Source organism: Lotus japonicus, chromosome 4 (assembly GCF_012489685.1).
Source record: "Lotus japonicus ecotype B-129 chromosome 4, LjGifu_v1.2".
Classification (NCBI taxonomy): Eukaryota; Viridiplantae; Streptophyta; class Magnoliopsida; order Fabales; family Fabaceae; genus Lotus; species Lotus japonicus.
This window is the reverse complement of record NC_080044.1, coordinates 64,930,739-64,952,468: the sequence shown is the minus strand read 5'-3', so window position 1 is coordinate 64,952,468 and position 21,730 is coordinate 64,930,739. Positions and strand designations below refer to the sequence as shown.

The 21,730-nt window shown below is 36.9% G+C and overlaps 1 protein-coding gene across 10 annotated transcripts in view; it reads right to left on the bottom strand.

Annotated features, from left to right (window-relative positions):
- Nucleotides 1-21,730, bottom strand: part of LOC130710179 (uncharacterized) — a 40,669-nt gene that overhangs the window by 11,477 nt on the left and 7,462 nt on the right. For 2 of the 10 annotated variants that reach the window (XM_057559350.1, XM_057559351.1), the window contains exons 10-29: nt 21,303-21,371; nt 21,113-21,192; nt 20,364-20,513; nt 18,305-18,368; nt 16,838-16,939; nt 15,659-15,856; nt 14,391-14,518; nt 12,556-12,706; nt 11,793-11,888; nt 11,178-11,279; nt 9,737-9,795; nt 9,539-9,641; nt 8,552-8,734; nt 8,330-8,446; nt 7,899-8,179; nt 5,002-6,557; nt 3,685-4,901; nt 1,590-1,718; nt 1,316-1,471; nt 52-639 (exon numbers count right to left, since the gene is read on the bottom strand). In XM_057559350.1, the coding sequence (XP_057415333.1) occupies nt 52-639; nt 1,316-1,471; nt 1,590-1,718; nt 3,685-4,901; nt 5,002-6,557; nt 7,899-8,179; nt 8,330-8,446; nt 8,552-8,734; nt 9,539-9,641; nt 9,737-9,795; nt 11,178-11,279; nt 11,793-11,888; nt 12,556-12,706; nt 14,391-14,518; nt 15,659-15,856; nt 16,838-16,939; nt 18,305-18,368; nt 20,364-20,513; nt 21,113-21,192; nt 21,303-21,371 (5,529 nt within the window). The other 8 variants (XM_057559352.1, XM_057559353.1, XM_057559354.1 and 5 more) reach the window with 8 other exon arrangements.

Here is a 21,730-nt window from a genome sequence, read left to right as displayed (position 1 = left end):
GAAGTAAATGACAGACATCATTAAGAAAACATATAATCACTTTATACATACAGTGGAATATATTCGAATTAACTTGCTATAGCGCAGCATAGAAACATCAAAAACAACTGGAACAACAAAAGTAGCACCGCTATTCATTCTGCCACCTTGGCCATTCTGATCATAGGTCTTCGAGAAATTAACCTCAAAGCATGTTAGTCCCACTAAATCCATGGAAATTGGATCTGATGGCATAGATGCCCCGTCAAGTTGCACAGTAATATAATGATGAGTAAAACCGCTTGACCTTTGCTCATTTAGACTATCAGAAGAATTAGAATGCCTGTAATGTGGGAGTCTCTGTTCATCATTTTCATCCATGTAAACTGAAATTGCAGAACCTGGTTGCACATAATTTGCAGGATTCTCATCAGATTCAAAAATTTCATCAGGATTCGAGGACCCATGATATATGTGATATAGAAGAGGCACGGATGTTAAGTTTTGTAGAACGTAAGGAGCAGCACATCTTTTAGAAGACATATTCTGAGGACATGATGAGTGTGAAAGTTCTTTGCCTTCATGATCTTTTGATCCTTTCAGACCCCAGGCATCATTCAAAATTTCAATAGCATGTGAAACACACTGCAAGTAACAAAGCTAAGCAAAATTTACATTGGGTAACTTTTAGTAATGATAAGCTGGATGTATATAAAGAATACTGGTATATCAAAAACCTCTAAACAAAACAAAAAGTGTAGATTGTCAAGATTGTAATTCAGTTGCTGACACAAGGCGAAGAGAAATTTTCAAATCCATGTAAAAATAAAAAGATGAAGAAAAGGAAACCCCTTGTTAGCATATAATCAATCAGAAGAAGAATGTAGCAATAATCTCTTCATGCTATTAGAGTATTGTATAAGTTAATATTAGTTAGTTATTTGCAAAAAAAAGTTAATATTAGTTAGTTCAACATATGAACTCTTTCCATTCTGACTCTCTGTTACAACCGTTAGAGTTAGGTTTCTCTCTACTCTAAAACATGCCAGTGTATTTAATCATTCGAAGGAGACAAAACTTTTAAGATTAAACATGGACATAAGACAATTGAAAAATTTCAGGTTCAAATGAATAGTGTTTACATTTTTAACAGAGTTACACTATTCTATATATAGGGCCAATGGACCATTATGTTGTACACCAAATGACCACCACCAAATGCCGTGCTATTTCCATAGTTGTCCACAGACAGACTGGAAAGAGATGATCCCAAGTGTAATATCAAATAATAAGTTCACATTAACAACACGAAAGAAGAAAGCAAAAGTTTATATACCTCAACCAAGGATTCTGTAATATTAATGTTTAGCTGAGTTCTTGAACCGAGAACAATATCAGTTGAAACGGGCCTGTTCGGAAGAACATTCATTTCTTGATCCCTAACTAATGTCAATAGAAACTGCCAAGGCTCAATAAAAGGCTCCCATGACACCTTCAATTTTGCAGCATACAAACATATCAGCCATTGTTAACGTCATAGGATTAAAACAATAACAAGGGTATATATACCAGGGGGAAAACAAAACTAATGGTAATCTCAATCAGAACACCTTTTCAATATTTTTGTAGTTTACTTGAAGATCGCCAGTGATAGAACAGTCCACGTGCTTTCCAATTGCAATTGCATGAAAGAGGATGGTTCTGACGAGAATCTCCAACTGAGGCCCATTATAGCTCCACTACAAGGAACAAAAAAGAGGCTTATAACAAGTTAAAATATATAACATAAGGAATATTAGAATTTGGGAGGCCAAACTCACCCCAAAAGCTAGCTCAAGAGTTGAGGGTTGCCCTACCCTTTTAAACACTTGTTTAGCCATATCTCTAGCCAATGTGGGACTTCTAACAAGGAATAAAACAATTTCTTTTTTGTCAATGTTCAAGGGCTATGTTATTATCCTATAGGCTTAAATAAATTTCTTATAGTATCAAGTCAATCCTAAGAACCCCTTCACCACATAGGGATTGCAATGCACTGGCCATTTCATTAATGCTGCAAAAGGAGGTATTTCCGCCAGTAAGTAAATAATTTGTGTTCAAGTGGCTTGCTCAACATACCTTCCATGTGAATGAATTATTGTTGCCAAGTAGTACAGTAGACTAATTGTAAAAAAACATAATAATAATAATAATAATACATGGGTTGTTGAGTATAGGCAGGAAAACAAATTTGAGAATTTGAATACTAATGGTGTGTCTATGTGCTAAAATTCATAAGTTAGAACCACACACCACCACAAAGCCCTAAGCTTAAGGCAATGGGTGGGTGTGTGTGCCCTTTATTATATACACACTTGTACACTAGCTAATCTACCCAATGTGGGACTTATTTGAGTCTCCACTTGGTATTCTCTAATACTCCCCATTCAAGTGGGACTCCATTTTTTATCTTCTTCTCCTTGGCTGGGCTTGTACTCATTTGTTCAAGTCTCGGAGGCCTTACGGCTTGCTTTGCCTTGGATTGTACTCCAGCGGGAACATCAGTGGTCGGTCGTCTGACTTGTCCTCCTTCGTCTGAGTCTCAGGCCTTACGACTTTCTTTGTCTGGGCTTTGTAATCCAGCGGGAACATCAGTGGTCGTCGGACTTGTGCTCCTTCGTCTGAGTGTCAGAGGCCTTACGGCTTGCTTTTCCTTAGGCTTGAGCTCAGCGGAACGTCATGAGGTGTTAGACTTCTGTTCTTGAGTCTCAGAGGCCTGTACTGTATATACATTTTTTTAGAATTTTTTTTTGTAAGCAGAAGCCATGGCTGAGGATCGAAACCAGCTCATGATACCATGTTACAATTCATAAGTTAGAACCATACACCACCACAAAACTCTAAACTTAAGGCAGTGGGTGTGGGTGTCCTTAATTACACACTAGCTAATATACCCAATGTGGGACTTATTTGAGTCTCTACTTGGTATTCTGTGACACCATGAGACGTAATGCTGATCTTTCAATAAGGTGTATAAACTTGTAAGGCTTGAAAATTTCCTTAGGATTCAAAAAACGACCCATAATCTAGCCCACCCCAACCACTAGGAAAAGGCTTGGTTTTTGTAACCATACGTCCCTCACTAAAATTTCCAACTAACTACTACAAAGTACAAACTACACCTATCTTAGGCCAATGGGAGAACACTTACAGGACTTGTAGCCCCATGTGAACTGTGTTTGAATCCTTGATTTATCAATATCATTCAATGGAAGTTAAAACTTACGAACTTTACTTGATGGATATTGTTAGGGATAATAATATAAAACCATTCATGTGGCCCTTATCTAATTGGTTCTTTGACATGGTATCAGAGCCTCAATGATCAAGCGGTCTAGAGTTCTCAAATCTTCTAATAAAAAAGAATTAAAGCACATGGTAGGTGAGCCTGTGCATTCTCGACCGCTTCAAGTTCAAACGGGTTTTTGCGTGAGGGGGTGTGTTAGAGATAATAATATAAAATCATTCGTGTAGCCCTTATCCAATAGCTTAAACTTTTGGGACAATTGGTTCTTTGACAGATATTATCCAAATAATATGAAGGGTGTGAGAGAAAATGTAAGAGTTTCAGTGAGAAGGAAAGCAAAAAATAATCAATGAGATGAATGTATGCGAAAAGAAAAATAAATCCATATGTTGAAGAAAGAAAAAATACTACCAACATACCTTTCCATCTGTTAGGAGAATAGAAACCTTTCTCATCTGGAATTTAAAAGTAATGTCACTAGTTGAATATTGAGAAGATCCTGATTTGGGGACGTCAAATTTCACAGCACCCAACAATAGGAGTGTAGGATGCGAGAGCCATACATCTGCATGATCACATAAAATCTCCACTTTGAGTTCTATGGTGTTTGTCTGATTTTTACAGAGGACAGTGTCCATATGAACCTGAATTATATCAAGCAGTGGCCAAGATGTATGCCTTCCATTCTCAACAATTATTATAACACAGCTCAATTTTTCCATATTGGACTTCAGATGGATATCCCTGCTTCTCATAACTAAATCAAAATCATTCACATTGAAAGAAACAGTAAGAAATTTCGTGTCTTTTTCTTCAATAACATCAGAAGATACACGTAAAGGTGTCACCTCGAGACTTTCAGCAATCTGAAATTCGACACATGGTTCTTCACTAGCCGAGACAGGGATGTAAAATTTAACACAAGCGTTTTTTGACCGAATAGTCATTAAGACAACATTCTCAATTTCTTGTGTTGCAAAAGGTGCCGACGCGCCTTCAGAATCAAGGGAACAAGAAGCATCTTTAACTGCTGCTTTTTTCACAGAATTAGCAGCATTGACCGGCAAACTCATAGACGCAACATCTATAGGAGTTTCTTCCAAATGTACACTTAAATCATTGAGAAACTTAAAAACCTCAGTCCACTCGGACAAATACAGCCAAATATCAAGAGATGGAAGATGAAAGCTGAGTTCATTCTTAAAGTCAACAGATTTAGATAAACATATGCCAAGTACTACCGTGGAGATGGGAGTTGAGGTGCATTTTGCTAGGACTGAATTGTGTGAGGAGTAAAATGCCAAGGAGGAGAAACCCAACTCTAACCATTCCAATGAATCATCTATTAAGGATGCAGCACAAGTAAAACGCAAATCACCCTTGGATATTAATTTCACAAAATCACCATGTCTATGACAGCAGCTTATCAATAAAGATTCGGTGCAACATTTAACTTCAGTCAACACAATGGTTGAGGTCATCGGAGTCGGATTATTGACTCCAGTTTCCATTAGGCTTCTCTTTGAATGAAGGAACTGCAAAACATCTGATTTGAAACATTTGGATTGATCGCCAATTGTGGAGAATTCCTCAATAACATCCCGTATGGCCAAACATCCATCAAGACAGTGGCTATCTGTTTGTGAAGGAAACTTTCATAAGCACAACCACACATTGTAACAATATAAAAGTACGTGAGCAAGAAAAGTATGACTTAAATTAAGTTGAATCGTAACCTTCAGCAATAAGTTGACAACTTCTGATGCTTGTCATGAAACATATAGACGGAGAATAGTTTTTGCAATTAGTTACACCTCTGCATGGAATTCTGACCCAAACATCAGCATTTATGGGTGCAATTAGAGAAGTTGAAATAAATTCCGCATTTTCAATTGTTGCCAAGCCCAGCATATCATTCTTGTATAAAAGGAATGATACAAACAAGTCCCGCCCAAAAACATTCAAACAACTATTTCTTTTGGCAAGCTTTTGAATAGGAACAAAACACTTGGTAGGAATGTCCTTCATTGCATCATCAAAACCCAAATTCTCGACAAAACTACAATAAAGCTGGGGTATTTCAACCTTTAGAAACTGATATTCATTACTTTCCACTGGCAAAATAAGAACAGAGTCTAAGATTTCAAATTTATATGTAATGCCCGTTTCAATTTTTGGCTCTTCAAAAGAAGACTGGCCACTTGAATCACCAGCCCAATCAGATAATGAAAAGTAGCCAATGATGATGGACAGATACTCAGAGGGTAACATGCAGTACACATGCTGAACGCCGATGCTTATTTCCAAATCGACAGCTGAAGATTTGTCCTGTGGTTTCCTAACCCTTACATTTAAAATAGGAGATAAATTTTCTGAGGAGGGACCCCATAGATAATCTTGAAAATTCCGAGGCCCCCATGATGATGTAAGAACCAATCCTTCAGAAGAAGACAATATATCTATATTGTCTTCACACAATAATAGAGAAGTTTTAGATGTAGGCACCATGATTGTTCCAATAATGCATGATGAGTCATGAAAATGTACTCTTATTCCATACAGATGCAACTCAATGGAAAAAACATTAGAGGTTCTCTCAATCCCTGATTCACATTCAAAACCAGATTTACATTTTGAGGGAGAAGATTGGAAAATTTTGGACCCACTTCTCATATTAAATTTGGAACTTCTTATTTTTCTTTCTCTCAGAGTAAAATATTTCCTCCAGTCTGGAATGGCATACACGAGTGAGCTCTCCAGACTACCAAGAGAACCATGATTGTAAATCGTCACAAACGGAAAGCGATCAAATGGAATGCATGCAGAATCAGAGGAACCAAAATCAAAATAATTAGAGAATCCAAACTTTTGCAAACCAAAGCTCAAGAAACTTTCTGAAATATCAGCAGTTTTACTTTCAGAGGATTTCTCAAACATAGTATTATATGCAGATATCCTATGAAAGAACCCAATAAGCAGTCCAGAAATATGAGGGTAGCAGTGGATATCAGCGTTATTCAGGTATATAAAAAACTTGTGACATACTATGTCACTTCTAGGAGATTCATAATGCATTTCAAAACATCCATCAGCCAACATAGCGCCATCTGAATATTGATCAAATTCAATACTTGGTCCAGGAAGCGACTCTTCTCCTACTGCAACGCCAGAAGATGGTGAAGACCCCGATAAAAGCACAAAATGGCAGTCTTTTTCTTCTTTTATTTTATGAGCACAGATCATTAAAGACTTTATACTGACAAAAACCTCTTGGAATTCTGCAGAAGAATACCTACAAATAGAAAAACAAAATGCAAAAAATTGTTTTAGTGAACATCAATAATTTCCATTGTCCTGCAAAGAAAACGAAGATTTTATATCAACTCAAATAACTTGGATATACCTAAAGCAATCTAAGGTAACCTGAGAAAGAAACAGTGACGTCAAACTCAAATACCAGTAAGAGCAGTCTTGTGAATCATAAATAGCGGCTTAGCGACCGACCGCAAAAGTGCTATAGTGACGCTATGCAGAATGTTAGAATATAATATAAAACCATTAAAGTGGCCCTTACCCAACAGCTTAAGCTTTTGGGATAAGTGGTTATTTGACATGGTATCAGAGCCTCTATGGCCGAGAGGTCTAGAGTTCGATCCTTGCTACCCTCACTTTCTAATTAAAAAGTAGAATTTAATTAAGCACATGGTAGGCAGGCCTGTGCATTTATCCACGCTTCAAGCCCAAAGGGCTCTTGCGTGAGGGGGCGTGTTAGAATATAATATAAAACCATTAAAGTGGCCCTTATCCAACAGCTTAAGCTTTTGGGATAAGTGGATATTTGACACAGAATGTTATGTACAGTTTATATAACTTAAACAGTGTACATATATACAACAACAACAACAATCACAACAACAACAACAACAACAAAAGCCGTATCCCACTAAGTGAGGTCGGCTATATGGATCACCCTACGTCATTGAGCTTGATCAAAAACCAAATTATGAGGAAATTTATTGATAACGAGATCATCTTTAACAATATCTTCCCTTGTTCTTTATGGCCTCCCTCTACCTCTCTTCACAGGACTAAATACAATGTTATCAACCCTTCTTACTCCGTCAAAAAAAAACTTCTTACCGATGCCTCCATAGTTCTTCTTTGTACATATCCAAACCACCTTAACCGATTTTCCGTAAGCATCTCCACCTAGATTGTCAATCTCGGCAGGATCCAATTTTCCATCCCATCCCGGCCAAGTACTGGGAGGACGACCACCCCCATCCCATCCCATCCCAGCTGTGATCCCGGCCCATTTCCCGCGCAATTCCAGTTTCCTGAAAATGCCTTCCAAATTAAACGTTGGGGTGTTTTTTAGGGGTATTTCCAGGTTTCGCAATGGAAAAAACCCGTGCTCTGTTTTTTAACACTCTGTTCTGCTTAGGTAGCTTCTGCCCTTTCCTCTGCTAAGGTAGGTCTATGAATTTTAGAATTTAAATAGTGAAGTATCATATATCTTTTTGTTTTTAGTTCTATGACACAAGGGTCAGTATTTCTTCAAATCAGACATTTGAAGTCAGGATGCATACAATAGTCAATATTAAAACAAGCAGAAGAACAAAGGTGAACATACCGTAAGTCCATGTCATGTAAGGAAACCACAAGCTCTGAGCTGTTATCTCCACTATTTTCAAGGTCCACTTCCAAATCAACAGAACCAAGTTTGGAAATAATCGACAAACCAAATGGAGAATCTTTTGTAACATCAGAAACAACATTATGACGAGAATCACAGTTCAAGATTTCAGATTCACCCCTTACAAGCAATGTGTCCAGATGAGTAATCAATTCTATGAATGCACAATACATTGAGGGTGAAAAGTGTGCTTTAAGTGATTCTATGAGCACATAAACCTGAAATTAAGAAGTATCTAAACTAAGAGAGACAAAAGACAAAACAAAAAAGAACAAGAATTACAGAAAAAATTACTGTCAGAGATCCATGTGTGTGCACGCACAAGTGTAAAGTCAAGTCAGTCTATTTGTATCAAATATGTTAATCACCTCCATTTGATTCAAAATGGACTCGTCAGGGATCACACAAAATGCCAGGAAAGTTGAACAGCTAAATTTCTCTAGAATAGTAATCATTTGAGATTGGTCACACTTCATTAAGGTAATCTGCAAGAACAACAAACTATAGTTACGAATATCAGAAGGATAGATCACAAATATACAATTATAAATCAAACATAACAGAACAACTACATGGATTAAAACGCGTACCTTAAAATCATTTAGTTTAACATCAAAATATTGATATAAATCTTCAAGTTGGATGCCTAAACAAATCCCAGATGTGGATGTTGTATTTAAAAAGTTCTTCATTGTGAAAGGTTGTTCCTCAACTTTTGAAGGCAAAGACTCAAGACTTGTGGACTTGAAGCAGAGAGACCTTGACTTCATTACCTGTTGAAAAATAACATCAATAACAAGCATAACCAGGAAAAAAAATGAAGAATCAAAGTGTAATACAAAAACACAAAGGAAATATTCTTCTAGGGAAGTGTTGGTGCTAAATGAGTAAATACAACAGCCTGCAACCAGCCCTTTAAGCACAATATATTAAGGGAGCTCTAGGAAATTGTCTCCGGTATGAAAACAAAACTCATTTATAAGTTATAGGATACTCCGATGCAGATTGAGAAAGTTCTCTTGCTGACAAAAGATCCACTACAAGCTACAGCATTTTCACTGGTGAGAACTTGATTTCCTATAATTGCAAGAAAATGACTGTAGTGCTAGGATAAAGTGCAGAAGCAAAATGTGAAGGCATGGTTTCATCTAGCTTTGTTAGCTTATGGCTCTAGCAACTACTTAAAGAATTGAGGTTTGGGGATACTACACATATGACAATCAGGCACCACCGCACATTACACCATTAGTTATTCTAAGGAGAGAAAAGACTAAGAGAGAGAGAGAAGGAGGAGAAAGAGTCAGAGAGAGTACTACAAAAGTACTACAAAGTACTTAAAGTACATATGGGCTTGGCTCATAGACTCTACATCGAGCCCTAACTTATAACATAATCTTTATCACTAACACTCCCGCTCAAGCGGGAGCATAGAATTAATCATTCCCGGCTTGTTACAAATAAAATCATTATGCACCCTATTCAAAGCCTTTGTAAACACATCTGCAAGTTGATCACTTGTCCCAACTCCTAACATAAGAAGTGGATATAAGGTTCTTTTGAAGATATGGAGGAGTTACCAAGTTGCTATACTCTGATGCTGTATTTCTCCAAGGAAAATTAACGGAAATATCAAAAATGGTAAAATCCAACATTAGATTCTTATGGTTCAAAGAAACATATCTGCAGATCAGATGAAGTACATTAGTTATAACTAAAGTTTGAGAAATAATATGACATAAAAGAGATAGTTCGAGTAATTGCAAAACGCAACATACTCTACTTTTGATAGGAGCCGAGTATAGTCATTTCCAATTCCATTCAGTGACAACAGCACCTGCAGTTTGATAGAAATAACTCAAATTTAATGCAAAAACACAAGAATATTCGTATACTCTAAAGAGAATTACAAGAAGATAGAGAAGACAGAAATATTCTCTTCCATAGACTAAAGTCTTCCATGTTGCTCCAACTATTTGATAGAGCCCAATGGTTTTGTTTGGGACATATAGCCGGTCTGTTAGAAACCATTAGAGAGGAGAAAGAGAGAGAGAGAGGAGAGAGTCCGAGAAAATTCTGAAATGTAACCAATTCATTGATTCATTGTGCTAACTAAATACAATCAGTTGTTATATATACAGTTGTCACCTTCAGCAACATAACTAAGGGTTGTGTGGTACGTTGTATTAGGCCTGATAGTATAAGCTTATACAATACATTATGAGTTTATCCATTGTTTGGTTCTACCATTGTATTGTATAGGCTTAACTGGCAATCCACTCTTATACATTAAAATGATGGATTATTTAATCCAGCCTACAAATGTAAGATAAGACCCGATGAGATTAGTTATATTGAATAATGGAACGCTAAAATGGAATGAACGCCTCTACTAGGGTTTTGAGACCCAGGAGGTTGGTGGTGATGAGAGGCTTTTCGTACAACGGCGGTTACACCCTTTCTGCGCAGATGTGGTCGTGGTCATTTTCAGGGGAAGCGCTTCTCATATTCCAGGGGTTTTATAAGTGGCCGAGATTGGTGGGGTCAGGATTGGTGGAGGCATGGATTCAGGGCTGGCTCGAAGCAGCGATTCTCACGTGATGCAGGACGGCAGCGTGTCCAGAAACTAGAAAGGAGGCGAGATCAATGGAGCGATAAGCATCAGTACAGTCGATCAGCAATGATGCGAGGACAGGGGTGGTTTCGACGACCAGTACAGGAGCGATGCTAAGGTGTGCGAACAGAATCATGGCTGTAGAACCGTAGAAACGAGCAGTATTCTCAATCGAGGAATCCTTTGCAGTTTTCATCGATGGCCTGGGAGATAATATTTCAGAACAGAAGATTGGCTCAATCTTTTCATCTGCAGGTTGATTGCAACAGGTGCTTGTTCAGAAGCCAAGAAAACAGGGAAGGAGGTTCAAAGTGGGCTTCATTTGTTATGAAACAGATCAGGAGGCACGGAATGCTATTAGAAGTTTCAATGACTTGTGGTTGGAGGCAACTATTTAGAGGTGAAGAAGGCTTTGTATCAAGGCCGAGCACAAACATTGGACACAGACTTCCAATTCATCTTCAACTTTTAAAATGTAAACAACATACAACATTCTAACATAAAAGAATTTAAAATCACGTTCAGTTTATCTAGAACTTCAGCAATACCAAAAGCAGGAAGTGAAGAAAAACAACAAACAGAACACCAAAAAAATAAGTGCATACCCGTTGGTTGTAAAAACTGAAGGATGTAAAGACATCATAAAACTCCAACAGATTCAATAAAATGTCTGTATCAAATGTCACTTCAAGCTGGGGAAGCATTCCCTGTATGTGAAGATAAGAAATAGAGAGAGAAAACAAAAAACAGAATGTAAATGTAACCTGTATTATTATCTAAATTTACATAGAGAAGTAGACTTATATATGCTACTGTGACTAACTGCAAGCACATGTGCAAAGCACATGTAACTAACTAACACACGTGTGCACAGCATAGTGATAGTCACAAAGTTTCTGGTAATCGAGAGCCAGTCTCTCCCTAGTTCCCAAATACATAATTCCCTGACTTCTCTGCCATGTCTAACATAACTGCTGACTCTACCATAAATAACTGACTCAACCATCAAAATAACTGACAATTAACTAACTAACCCAAACCAGAAACTGCCCTGTGGGGTTTACTGTTCATGTGCCCTACAACACAGCTGGCACTTACAACTCATGGTATAGACTAGATATGCTCTCTAACACTAACAAAAAATTGGGGGAAAAAGTAGCACACTACAAAAACCAGCAGAACATTCCTGCCTTGAACACAGTGAGATACAATGAAAATACCTTTACTGACATGTCCATATCTCCTTTAGAGGAAAAATTTACTTGGACGCTGCAGAGATGATTAACTATGTCCAGTGTATTACTTTCATCTATAGTCTGCAAATCAAGGAATACCACCATCAGTATCAATGCAATTGAAATTGGGGGGGAGGGGGGAAATTTACTGTCAGTAGTCAGAACCAGTGAACAAGCATTTATCATGGAAAAATTACTGTCATAACCAAATAAGTGCAGGCAGTTTGTAAATCACCCTCATTAGTTCCATCTAAAAACTTCGTTGATCTCTATTAGAAGCAATGCAAGAAATGTTGTTTAATCAAAGCAGGAGGACAATAACTATCTGCTTAATGTTTCTAGCATTATATTTCAACCTTCTTTATACGACTAGTTGCAAAATGTTGATATCTCACATCTATCTACAAAGTGACGGGCAGATTGACCTACATACAGTAATCAAGCAATGTGACTGAAACAGAAAAAAATTTCAGGTATAAATGTAATATGTCACCCCAAAGTCTTTATCAAACTCAAAGGTGAAGAGAGCTATAAGAATAATAACACACTACAGTTATGAACAACAGCAACTAATAAGTGAACCAGAAATGAGAAGGTTATGGTCAATAAGTGGAAATAAAGCACAAGATCAGGTATGATTGTATTCAGGAGCAAGTTGGACTAGCCACCGTTATGGGAAAGATGACACAAAACACAAAAGTGATTTGTTATATTAATTCAGTGCAGAAGAGATAAGAAAGATACCAACCCCTCTAATCTGTAAAATGACTTTGTTGCTGTTTGAATTAACAATTTTCCCCGACTTGAATTTGGTGATAATAATTCCATGTTCTTTGTGTAGCTTAGAATCAACAATTCCACCTTCAAGAATTATTTCTGCAATTTTGTTACAATTCTTCCTAGAAAAAGAAGCGAAAGATGGAGGGAAAAGATATTTAGTTCACAAGTACATAATGCTAATACATGTTGTTGACATTGAAAGATATGGCCAAACAAATGTTTATAAAGGGTAGAGCAACCCACAACTCTTGAGCTAGCTTTTGGATTGAGTTAGGCCTAACCCAAATTCTAATACATACATTAACAAATTTTAGACATACCATCACTTGGAAGTAATCAGTCTACCCTCAATAGTTAAACATGTGTACCCCCCCCCCCCCCTTATGAGAAGTGGATTAGTGGAATATCCCAAAAGTCAAATACTTCTGAGACCGAAATGCATTTTGTTAGATAAATATGAAGGCAATGACTGATAACCACTGGCTCAATCTACTACTTCCATAGCAGACAATTCTTGTTAGAAAGCTTCTCAGTGATAACATGCGAGAATACAGAAGGAGTAGAAGAAGATCCGACGTCAGCCATGGATTCTCCAAAAATATCAAGCTATTGATACCATAACAGAATCAAGTATAGAGAGAGAGAGAGAGAGAGAACAACTGAATTCTGTTTTGAACTACTAATCTTTCACTATTACAATCACAAAAGCAGAATATATATATATACATATATATATATAGTGCACTTGTAACACTTAGGTAGGTTCAGGTCTTAGTAACCGAACCAACTAACTAGCTAGCCTCTTAAATTATCACTCAGTGAGTGTATACTCTCTTAGACCTAACCCAAATTCCAAGAGTTATAGTGGCATCTTAAAAATTGAGAATGTGACCTTTTTTATATTAATAAAAAAATGGCTTAAATACTCTAGGGGTCCCTGAAATTGTACCCCGTATCAAAATAAGTCCTTGAAAAATTTTTTTCCGATTCCGGATCCCTGGAATTGTTTTTTTAATCAGAATAAGTCCCTACGCCGGAGAAGACGGTGGTTGACGACGGCGGTCATGGCGGCGCTACGACCAGGGTGTTGGGCCGGCTTCGTCTCGTCCTCAGGAACTCAGTGGTGGTGGTCTCGTGGGCTGGGTCGTCACAGTTGAAGAGAAAAGGCCAGTCGCAAGTTGATTTCTTCTCGCCGGAATTTATGGAGCTTCTCGGTTTCTTCGTTTTAGCTTTGTTTCTTGCGATTCCTTCGCCCATATCAGATATATGAAGGTCTAGGAGTGTTTTAAACATGTTATTTCATGGTTTGTGGAAACAATGAGGAGGCAACCACTGTCTTCTCCGGCGTAGGGACTTATTTTGATCAAACAAATTTTTCTAGGGACCCGGAATCGGAAAAAAAAATTCAGGGACTTATTTTGATACGGGGTACAATTTCAGGGACCTACAGAGTATTTAAGCCTTAAAAATTAAGTAAAGAATTGATAGAAAGGAACTTATATTCTGAAATTGCAACTGAAAGAAAACCAAAGCATTGAGGCTCAAACAGGCTGTGATACATGTGCACTCACAGATCAGTGAGATTCCTGATTAAATTCTAACAATTCTTACTTCCTACCAGCTATGCTGAAGGCTAGGCAAACTACACTACACTACATGGCAAAACAGTATAACAGATACTGCACTGCTGAGATGAGTATTACTTTAACATATATGAAGTAAAAACAGAAATCATACTTTCCGTAAAATAAACAAATGAAGAAACACTTAAAATGACTGTAAAATAAGGATAGAGTAAAATACTTTCTATATAAAGTGGCAGAAATCTGACGAATTTCAATCTTTGATGCAAATATGCATAATTCATGCTTGGTAGCAAAATCGACACTGGATGAAACCAGAGGATGAAATTCAGTTGCTTCTGATATATCCTGCAAACAAGCAGCAACCGTTGACTGAAAAGTGACGTTAAGCATTTAACATGATAGTACCATGTATGGTTTAGATTTTCGTTGTTTAACTAGAAGTTAAATGTAATATATGTTTTTTCATATTTCATTAACAATCAGTTATCTGCTGAGTTATCAAAACAGCAACAAAATCAAATATCTCTACAAGAACAAAAAGTAAAGCATAAGGAGGTCCTCATTTGTTTTCAGCTTTGAGCTCATTATTGATTAATCAGCTTATGCAAGTATATGCTAACACTCCAAAATTGAGCTTCTCATTCTATACAATGATTCAATTCAATTACGGAACTCCAAATTATATAATTTTTTTTTCTTGCAGGGCTTTAACTTCCAGAAGTTTCAGAGGGTTCTGGAATCGTAAAGTTTACATACAAGAAATATACCTTCGGAACTCCAACTTCAAGAACAGTTAATTTTTTTACTTCCCAAAATTGGACTTCTAAAACTATAATTAAAATTATGGAATTCCAAATTTGAAAGCAAAAATATTCAATTCTGGAGTTCCAGTATTGAAACTAATGTTCTTCTGTAACATATTCCACAAATGTAATTATAGTTCCATTTTTTAAGTTGAGAGAGAGGTATTGAGAGTCGGTGACCCCTTTGAATCCATCAAAAGCGGGTATCAGAAATTAAGAAATAAAATAAAAACAGAATGGGTTGTGCAATTAGAAAATAAAGGTGTGCAAAAAGCAACCCCCATTACATACATTGCTAATAGACTCCATCCCTCAAGTTAACAGATTAGGATCAACTAAGGAACGTTCATAACAGATACAGCAACAATAATACTAGATCATTTCCTGCAGAATAATATCTCAACAAAAAAAATATATAAGGAAATTATTGCTCAGAGATAATCTAAGTTGCTTTAAGTATTCACAGAAACACTAACGTTTGTATGAGGTTTTTTAAAGGAAAATCATCATGTAATTACCAATATAAAACAATAAAAAATGGTATTTAAATTCAAACTGAAGCATTTTCCCCAACATATATTCTGGACGTGAAAGTTTCAGTTTTTGATAGCACAAACCAAAACATGCACAACCCTCGAGATATTTTGATAGTTTAATAAACAATAGAGCACAGGCACTGCACCTTAACATCAAATGACACAACTCCAGAAAATTGACTGGAATCATCGGTTCCACCAGCACCAAGCATCCCACGAGATAGCCAATTCAGCCATCCCCGAGATTTAACTGCGTGCTCATCATTGCAATGATTATCTGTATGAATATCAGTCTGAATCCTGCCACTGCTAGTAGTAGAACTAGAACACCTTGTTAATAATTCCTGTAAGAACATAAAAAGCAGGAATTTTTAAAACCAAACAAGCAAATGACACACCTCAAAAATACAGAGCCTCATCAGTGTTGAAAACCTAAACTGAATCTGAGAATTGTTGAGAATTCAAGTGCGGAGTTGGAGTCCCACATTGGTTAAGTTTGGGTGAGGAGAAGACTTTATAAGAGATGTGACTCATAAACCTAATGCCTTAAGGTTTTGGGTTAAAATGTGGCGTCGAGATCTCTTGGTGTCTTGCTCCTTGGCCCATGGGCTCCCCTGTCTCCCCCAACAAGTGGTATCAGAGCCGATGGTTGGTGTAGCCATGGTTACGGCTCCTTGTGTCGAAAGTCTTCCTAGCAGTGTGGCTAGGCGGCGGGTTCCGTTGACGCGGTGAAGCGAACGGCGGTGCAAGGGTGGATATGCTTCCGCGGAGGGGGCCATGATAATGTGGAGGTGACTCGCACTTGAGGGGGAGATTGTTGAGAATTCAAGTGCGGAGTTGGAGTCCCACATTGGTTAAGTTTGGGTGAGGAGAAGACTTTATAAGAGATGTGACTCATAAACCTAATGCCTTAAGGTTTTGGGTTAAGATGTGGCGTCGAGATCTCTTGGTGTCTTGCTCCTCGGCCCATGGGCTCCCCTGTCTCCCCCAACAAGAATTGAACTGAAAATATTATTCATTGAAAGGTAAAGATTACAAGAGTGTATCTCAGTATTTATACTGTGACAGAGACTTGCATAGCAAGCTAACTAAACTAACTACAGTTAACAGTTAGGCTAACCATAGTTAGCAACTAACCGTAACTGACTTATAACAAACTCAACTGACTAACAAACTTAACCAGCTTGTAACTAACAGTTACAATGTTTATAGCAAAGCATAATTGCCTTATACTCTAATAATCAGCATAAAAGTTTCACAAAATAAGTCAATCTACCATGGAATATACTGAGTTTTCATTCATTCATGACATGTAGCACACTTACCCGCATCTCATATTCTGCAGCAGATCGATAATTCGAAATATCATCTAGATCTGATTCTTTCTCCATTTTCTCCAAATCTCGAAGAACATTGTCATCAACTGGCTAATATACACAAATATTATCATCATCAACAACTGGACAGTACAAAAGTAACACTTCAATCATGTAAGAAATGAGAAAACAAAAGACATGATTAAACCTGTGTCTAAATTATAGGAACAAATCTCCTAAGGGTAGGCTGTGATTATAACTAACTAGCAGATAACTGTTACAGTTAGTAGAACAGTAAGTTAGTTAATTAAAGGGAGTGGATTAGAGAATGAGTATGCGGCTGTAAATTTGGGGTGGGGGGGAATCAGGGTCATTAGGAGAGTATTTGGTCTCTTGAATACCAAGAAATTTATGTATTCATTGTTCAGTATTCACATAGGACTAATCAAAAGGCAGCTAATGCACAGCCAGCCAACGTGGGCGCCAGGCAGCGGAGCATGGTGAGATGCCTAAGATCCAATCGCAAGGCAGCCAGCCTACTTGGCTCATCTTATGAACCACCTTGCTGGTGACCTTCAAAGCCCATTCCCCCATATCATCTGTCTTTTAATTCTCCTCCACCACGGGTCACTTGATACCTTCACCCACCATCGTGATCTCCAATCGGTTGTCCTAGATCTATCACACCAATTTTTTATAGTTCTGTGAATTCTCCAGTAGCCCCTTCTTGAGCTCTCTTCCGATACTTGCAAGTTCTTTCTGAATTATCCAAAAATTTAAAGCTCACGGTTGTGCTTCTCGTTTGCTTTCCTCCAATTTGCCATCTCTTTCTTCATTTCTCCAAGAATTTCCTTCCTTATTTCTGACGACAGTGAACAGCTCATGGATCCTTCCATATTCAACCACCACAGCTACTTGATAGAGCACTAATACCAACTGATAAAAATAGAATTTTTATTGAATGAAAGGATACTTTGAGTTTCTAGGCTATTCGAACGAACCCAGCCTCTCTCACTTCCCAATTACAATGACACAAAAATGAAGTCCCTCTCAATCTCTGTTAGTTATAATATTTCCCCTCTCGCTCCCTTATCTAACTCACTGTCACAAACTATTCTACCAAGTCACTAACAAAAGAAGAGGTTACCTATCAAAAGCTGCCTCTTGTTAGACTCTGGTGCCATGTTAGCAGAAGAGAAAACAAGAGTCAAATGATGAAATGTATATCTACAGTCTAAACTGCAAAACAGAGCTGAATTATGAATAAAAATCACAAATACAGCAATTACATACACAAACCACAGTCATCTTAGTTACTGTAATTGCAGGATTTGATCAGTCTTACAATGAACTCAGAAATTATTTACATACTTTACAGAAACAGGCATTTCTTACAAATATAAAAGTAAATATATGATACACATACAGATCTAAATGTGTGTGCCTACATGGGAAAGAACAGAAAAAGAAAACCACCTGCTCTTGTCGGAGAAAATCCAACTTAGTCTTGTACAAGTTCATATAATTCCTACGGAAGATTCTGCAACCAGGAAACATAGTGGATTACCAGATGTGGTAGATAAATATCAATAAGAGACTGCATAAGGACAAAAATAAAATAAAAAATAAATTTGAAACACTATTTAAAAAGAAGACTAATATTCAAATAAAGAAAGATAACACATAGAATCAGTACAATATCAAAATATGACAGACATAGGTTTGACTTTTTGAGTCAGATCTTACATCTCATTCGGAAGAATTTCCCACCTCACACTTGCAGGTTGCATGTGATAGTGATACAATAATTATTTGAAAGGATAATAAGCATATATTCATGATTGTTCTACAGATACTTCTTTTTTTAACGTGATTCAAGGTCAAAAAATTAATGTCAAATTATGGTGTAGCAGGTGTTAGAAGATGAACCAGAGAGAGAATACTGTGAAAGGTTACTATATTAACAATCTGAATGATTACAGTGTAATCAGTTACATTTATAGAAGATGAAGCTCACACTAGAAGCCTCCAATCAGTTGTAACAGAATGCTGAGTTAACAGAAGCTGACTCAGCCTATCAGAATCTAAGCTAATCTAATTCTATTAGCAATACAACTAAGGACTGATACACGTGCAACCAGAACTCACACTGAGTTAACAAGAACTCTAACAGCAGGGATCAATACTGATGACTGAAGTCTTGCCTTACACTTCACTGGCTTGGTGCAATTAGAATTTGGGTGGAGCCTAACTCAACCCCTAAAACTTGATCATAAATGAGGAACCAAAGTATGAAACCATGGCCTCAACTACTTACGAACTCACTTGGCTAAAACAACTACTTTAAGAACTCAAATTTAAGGAGTTATGCCAAATTATGCTAACTTACGATAAGTAAATCATATTCCATATTGCCCAATATTTTATGGTCTGTGATAGGACAAAACACATTGACTAAGAGTTGCCATTTCAACAAAGAAAATACCTTATTTGGTGACATCACCACTCACTTTGTCCAACCAAATAACACCATGCATATGTATTCACTAAGTCTGCACAAGGTCCTTGAGTTAGTTACTTACATATGTAACAAGGTTGGTGCATATGACTTATATGCTCCAACTTGAGGAGCGTCTGGGAATGGTGAAAAATTGTGTCTAGAAACATTGTATAGGCTACATAGAATCACATAACTACGGTAATTAGAGTAACTGCAAGTTCTATAATTACTATTTTCAGTCAATACAAACTCACCAGCATTGTATGACCAAGATGCACGGATTATTAAATCTAGAAAATCCCCAAGTTGAGTTTGGATGAGACAATCTTCTAACATGATGTTTTTATAGTGTATTCTATGTTTGGAAGTTTGCAGGTAATGTCTTCTAAGTACTGGAACAACAACCACTAATCTTTCACATTCTAATGACTGGTAACGTGAACATGAAGAAATCAATGTTCTAAGGCCAAAGTCAAGATAAAGTGAGAAGACGTTCTAACACTCTTATTAGAAGATGTGAAAAGCCAAGCAGCAAGGCTTTTATATTGAGGTATTCTAAGGCTCATTACAAGATGACGACTTATGGTCACTTATTAGAACATGTCTATGGGCTGAAGTCTATTTAAGCCAAGTGAAGAAGTTCTATGTGGAAATTATTATTTTATTCATATCGAACGTGCTAAGGGTCACTTAAGCTACGTGAGTTAGGTCTTTATATTACATAAACAAGAATTATTAATAAAGTGAAAAAAATATAAAATATAAAATAAAACACAATATCATAACAAGAAAATGAAAAGTACAAAAACAAAAGATTAATCACAACAACCAAACATCATGTTACTATGAGCGGACAAAGTTTATTTTGGATATAAAATCAACAAATGCATTTACCCACTAAAAAGAAATAAAGATGTGCAATCTCGGGATGCCATACGCAAATAAAAATAAATAAAATTATTCGAAACCACAACCCCAAGAAGCCCAAAATCAAATAGTTCTTTGTTGAGTACAATTATCATTTCATGAACTTACAATCGATCCCCAAGGTATCTCCATGATGTTTTCTTCAGTTTCTTTCGAACATCTGAAAGGACAGATTCTTGGGCATAATGCCACCAAAATATTTGCCAACCTTCACACTTTCTTGGTAAAGGACAATGCCAGGGACGAAAGCGGCCGTACCTACATAAAATAATGATCAAAATATTTCAGAAAACTAAACTTCTAATACCAAAGCGACAATTTCACTTGAAGAGTAAGATTTGAGCGCAAGTCAAAATACATTAAGAATAATGGCTATCGTGCTGATACTCGAAAGGCAATTTTTCCACATTTAATGATCACGGAAAAAACAACAAAATAAATGCACGCTACATTTGAATAATCAAGGAATTGCAAAGCCAGAAAGCAACTGAAACAACTATTAATCCATGTTTTATACTGTTATATACAACAACTCAAAGCCTGAAACGAATCTCAGTTCTAATAGGGCTGAAATACTAGAATGGGTGGTGCATGTCTTTCATAATCAAAGATGAAAATGGGTTTATTTGTTGATAACTAGTGGAACTGCATGTCTTCCCAAACCAACTTTCTTGTCTTGGTGGTCAAAATCGCGATTTAATCGCACAATTGCATGACTCTACAATCTCCCCCCCCCCCCCCCGGTTCTGCTTTAATAACAGCAACTAATTTATACATCAAGCAAAGGAATGTCTGAAAGGCACATCTTTAACAGAACTGATATAATAGTCACAGGCTTCTGGCAAAAAAAAACTTACTTTTCTCTTAATCTACAAGTGCAGACATAATCCCAGACAAGAAACATTTGTTGTAACTGAACCTCATCTAAGGATATAACCTGATAAGTAGAGACAATATTAGAATGATAACAAGTGCTGTAAGTAGGAGAGAAGAAACAAAAGCAGCAATACACTGCTTAGCATGATTCCGTAAAATGCAAGTACCAACCAAGTCACTCAATTCCGCAGTGAGAGAATACTGAGGAGCATTGTCATCAACCTTTTGTGATCTGTTAGCCTGAAAGACAGAACAAAGATGAAGCTTGAGTGGGAAAACATGCTTTTCGCCAATTAGTGATTAAAAACTATATAGAGCACAAGGTTGTGCATAAAAATAATAAATCCGAATCAAAATAATTGAGCAAGAAGAACAAAATAAGGGGAACGTAGTACACCTCTACTGAGCGATTAAATGAAACATGCAATAAATAAAAAGAGAGGTTACAGTATATGCATATAACAAGAAAAAAACTCTGCTAGAAAAGTAACACTTATTTTTATAGAAAAAGACAACTTTTGACAGAAGAGAAAGGCTAAGCCATCCTCAGAAGGGAATTATAAAAGGAAAAAAAACTTTGATATTGAGCCATATAACAG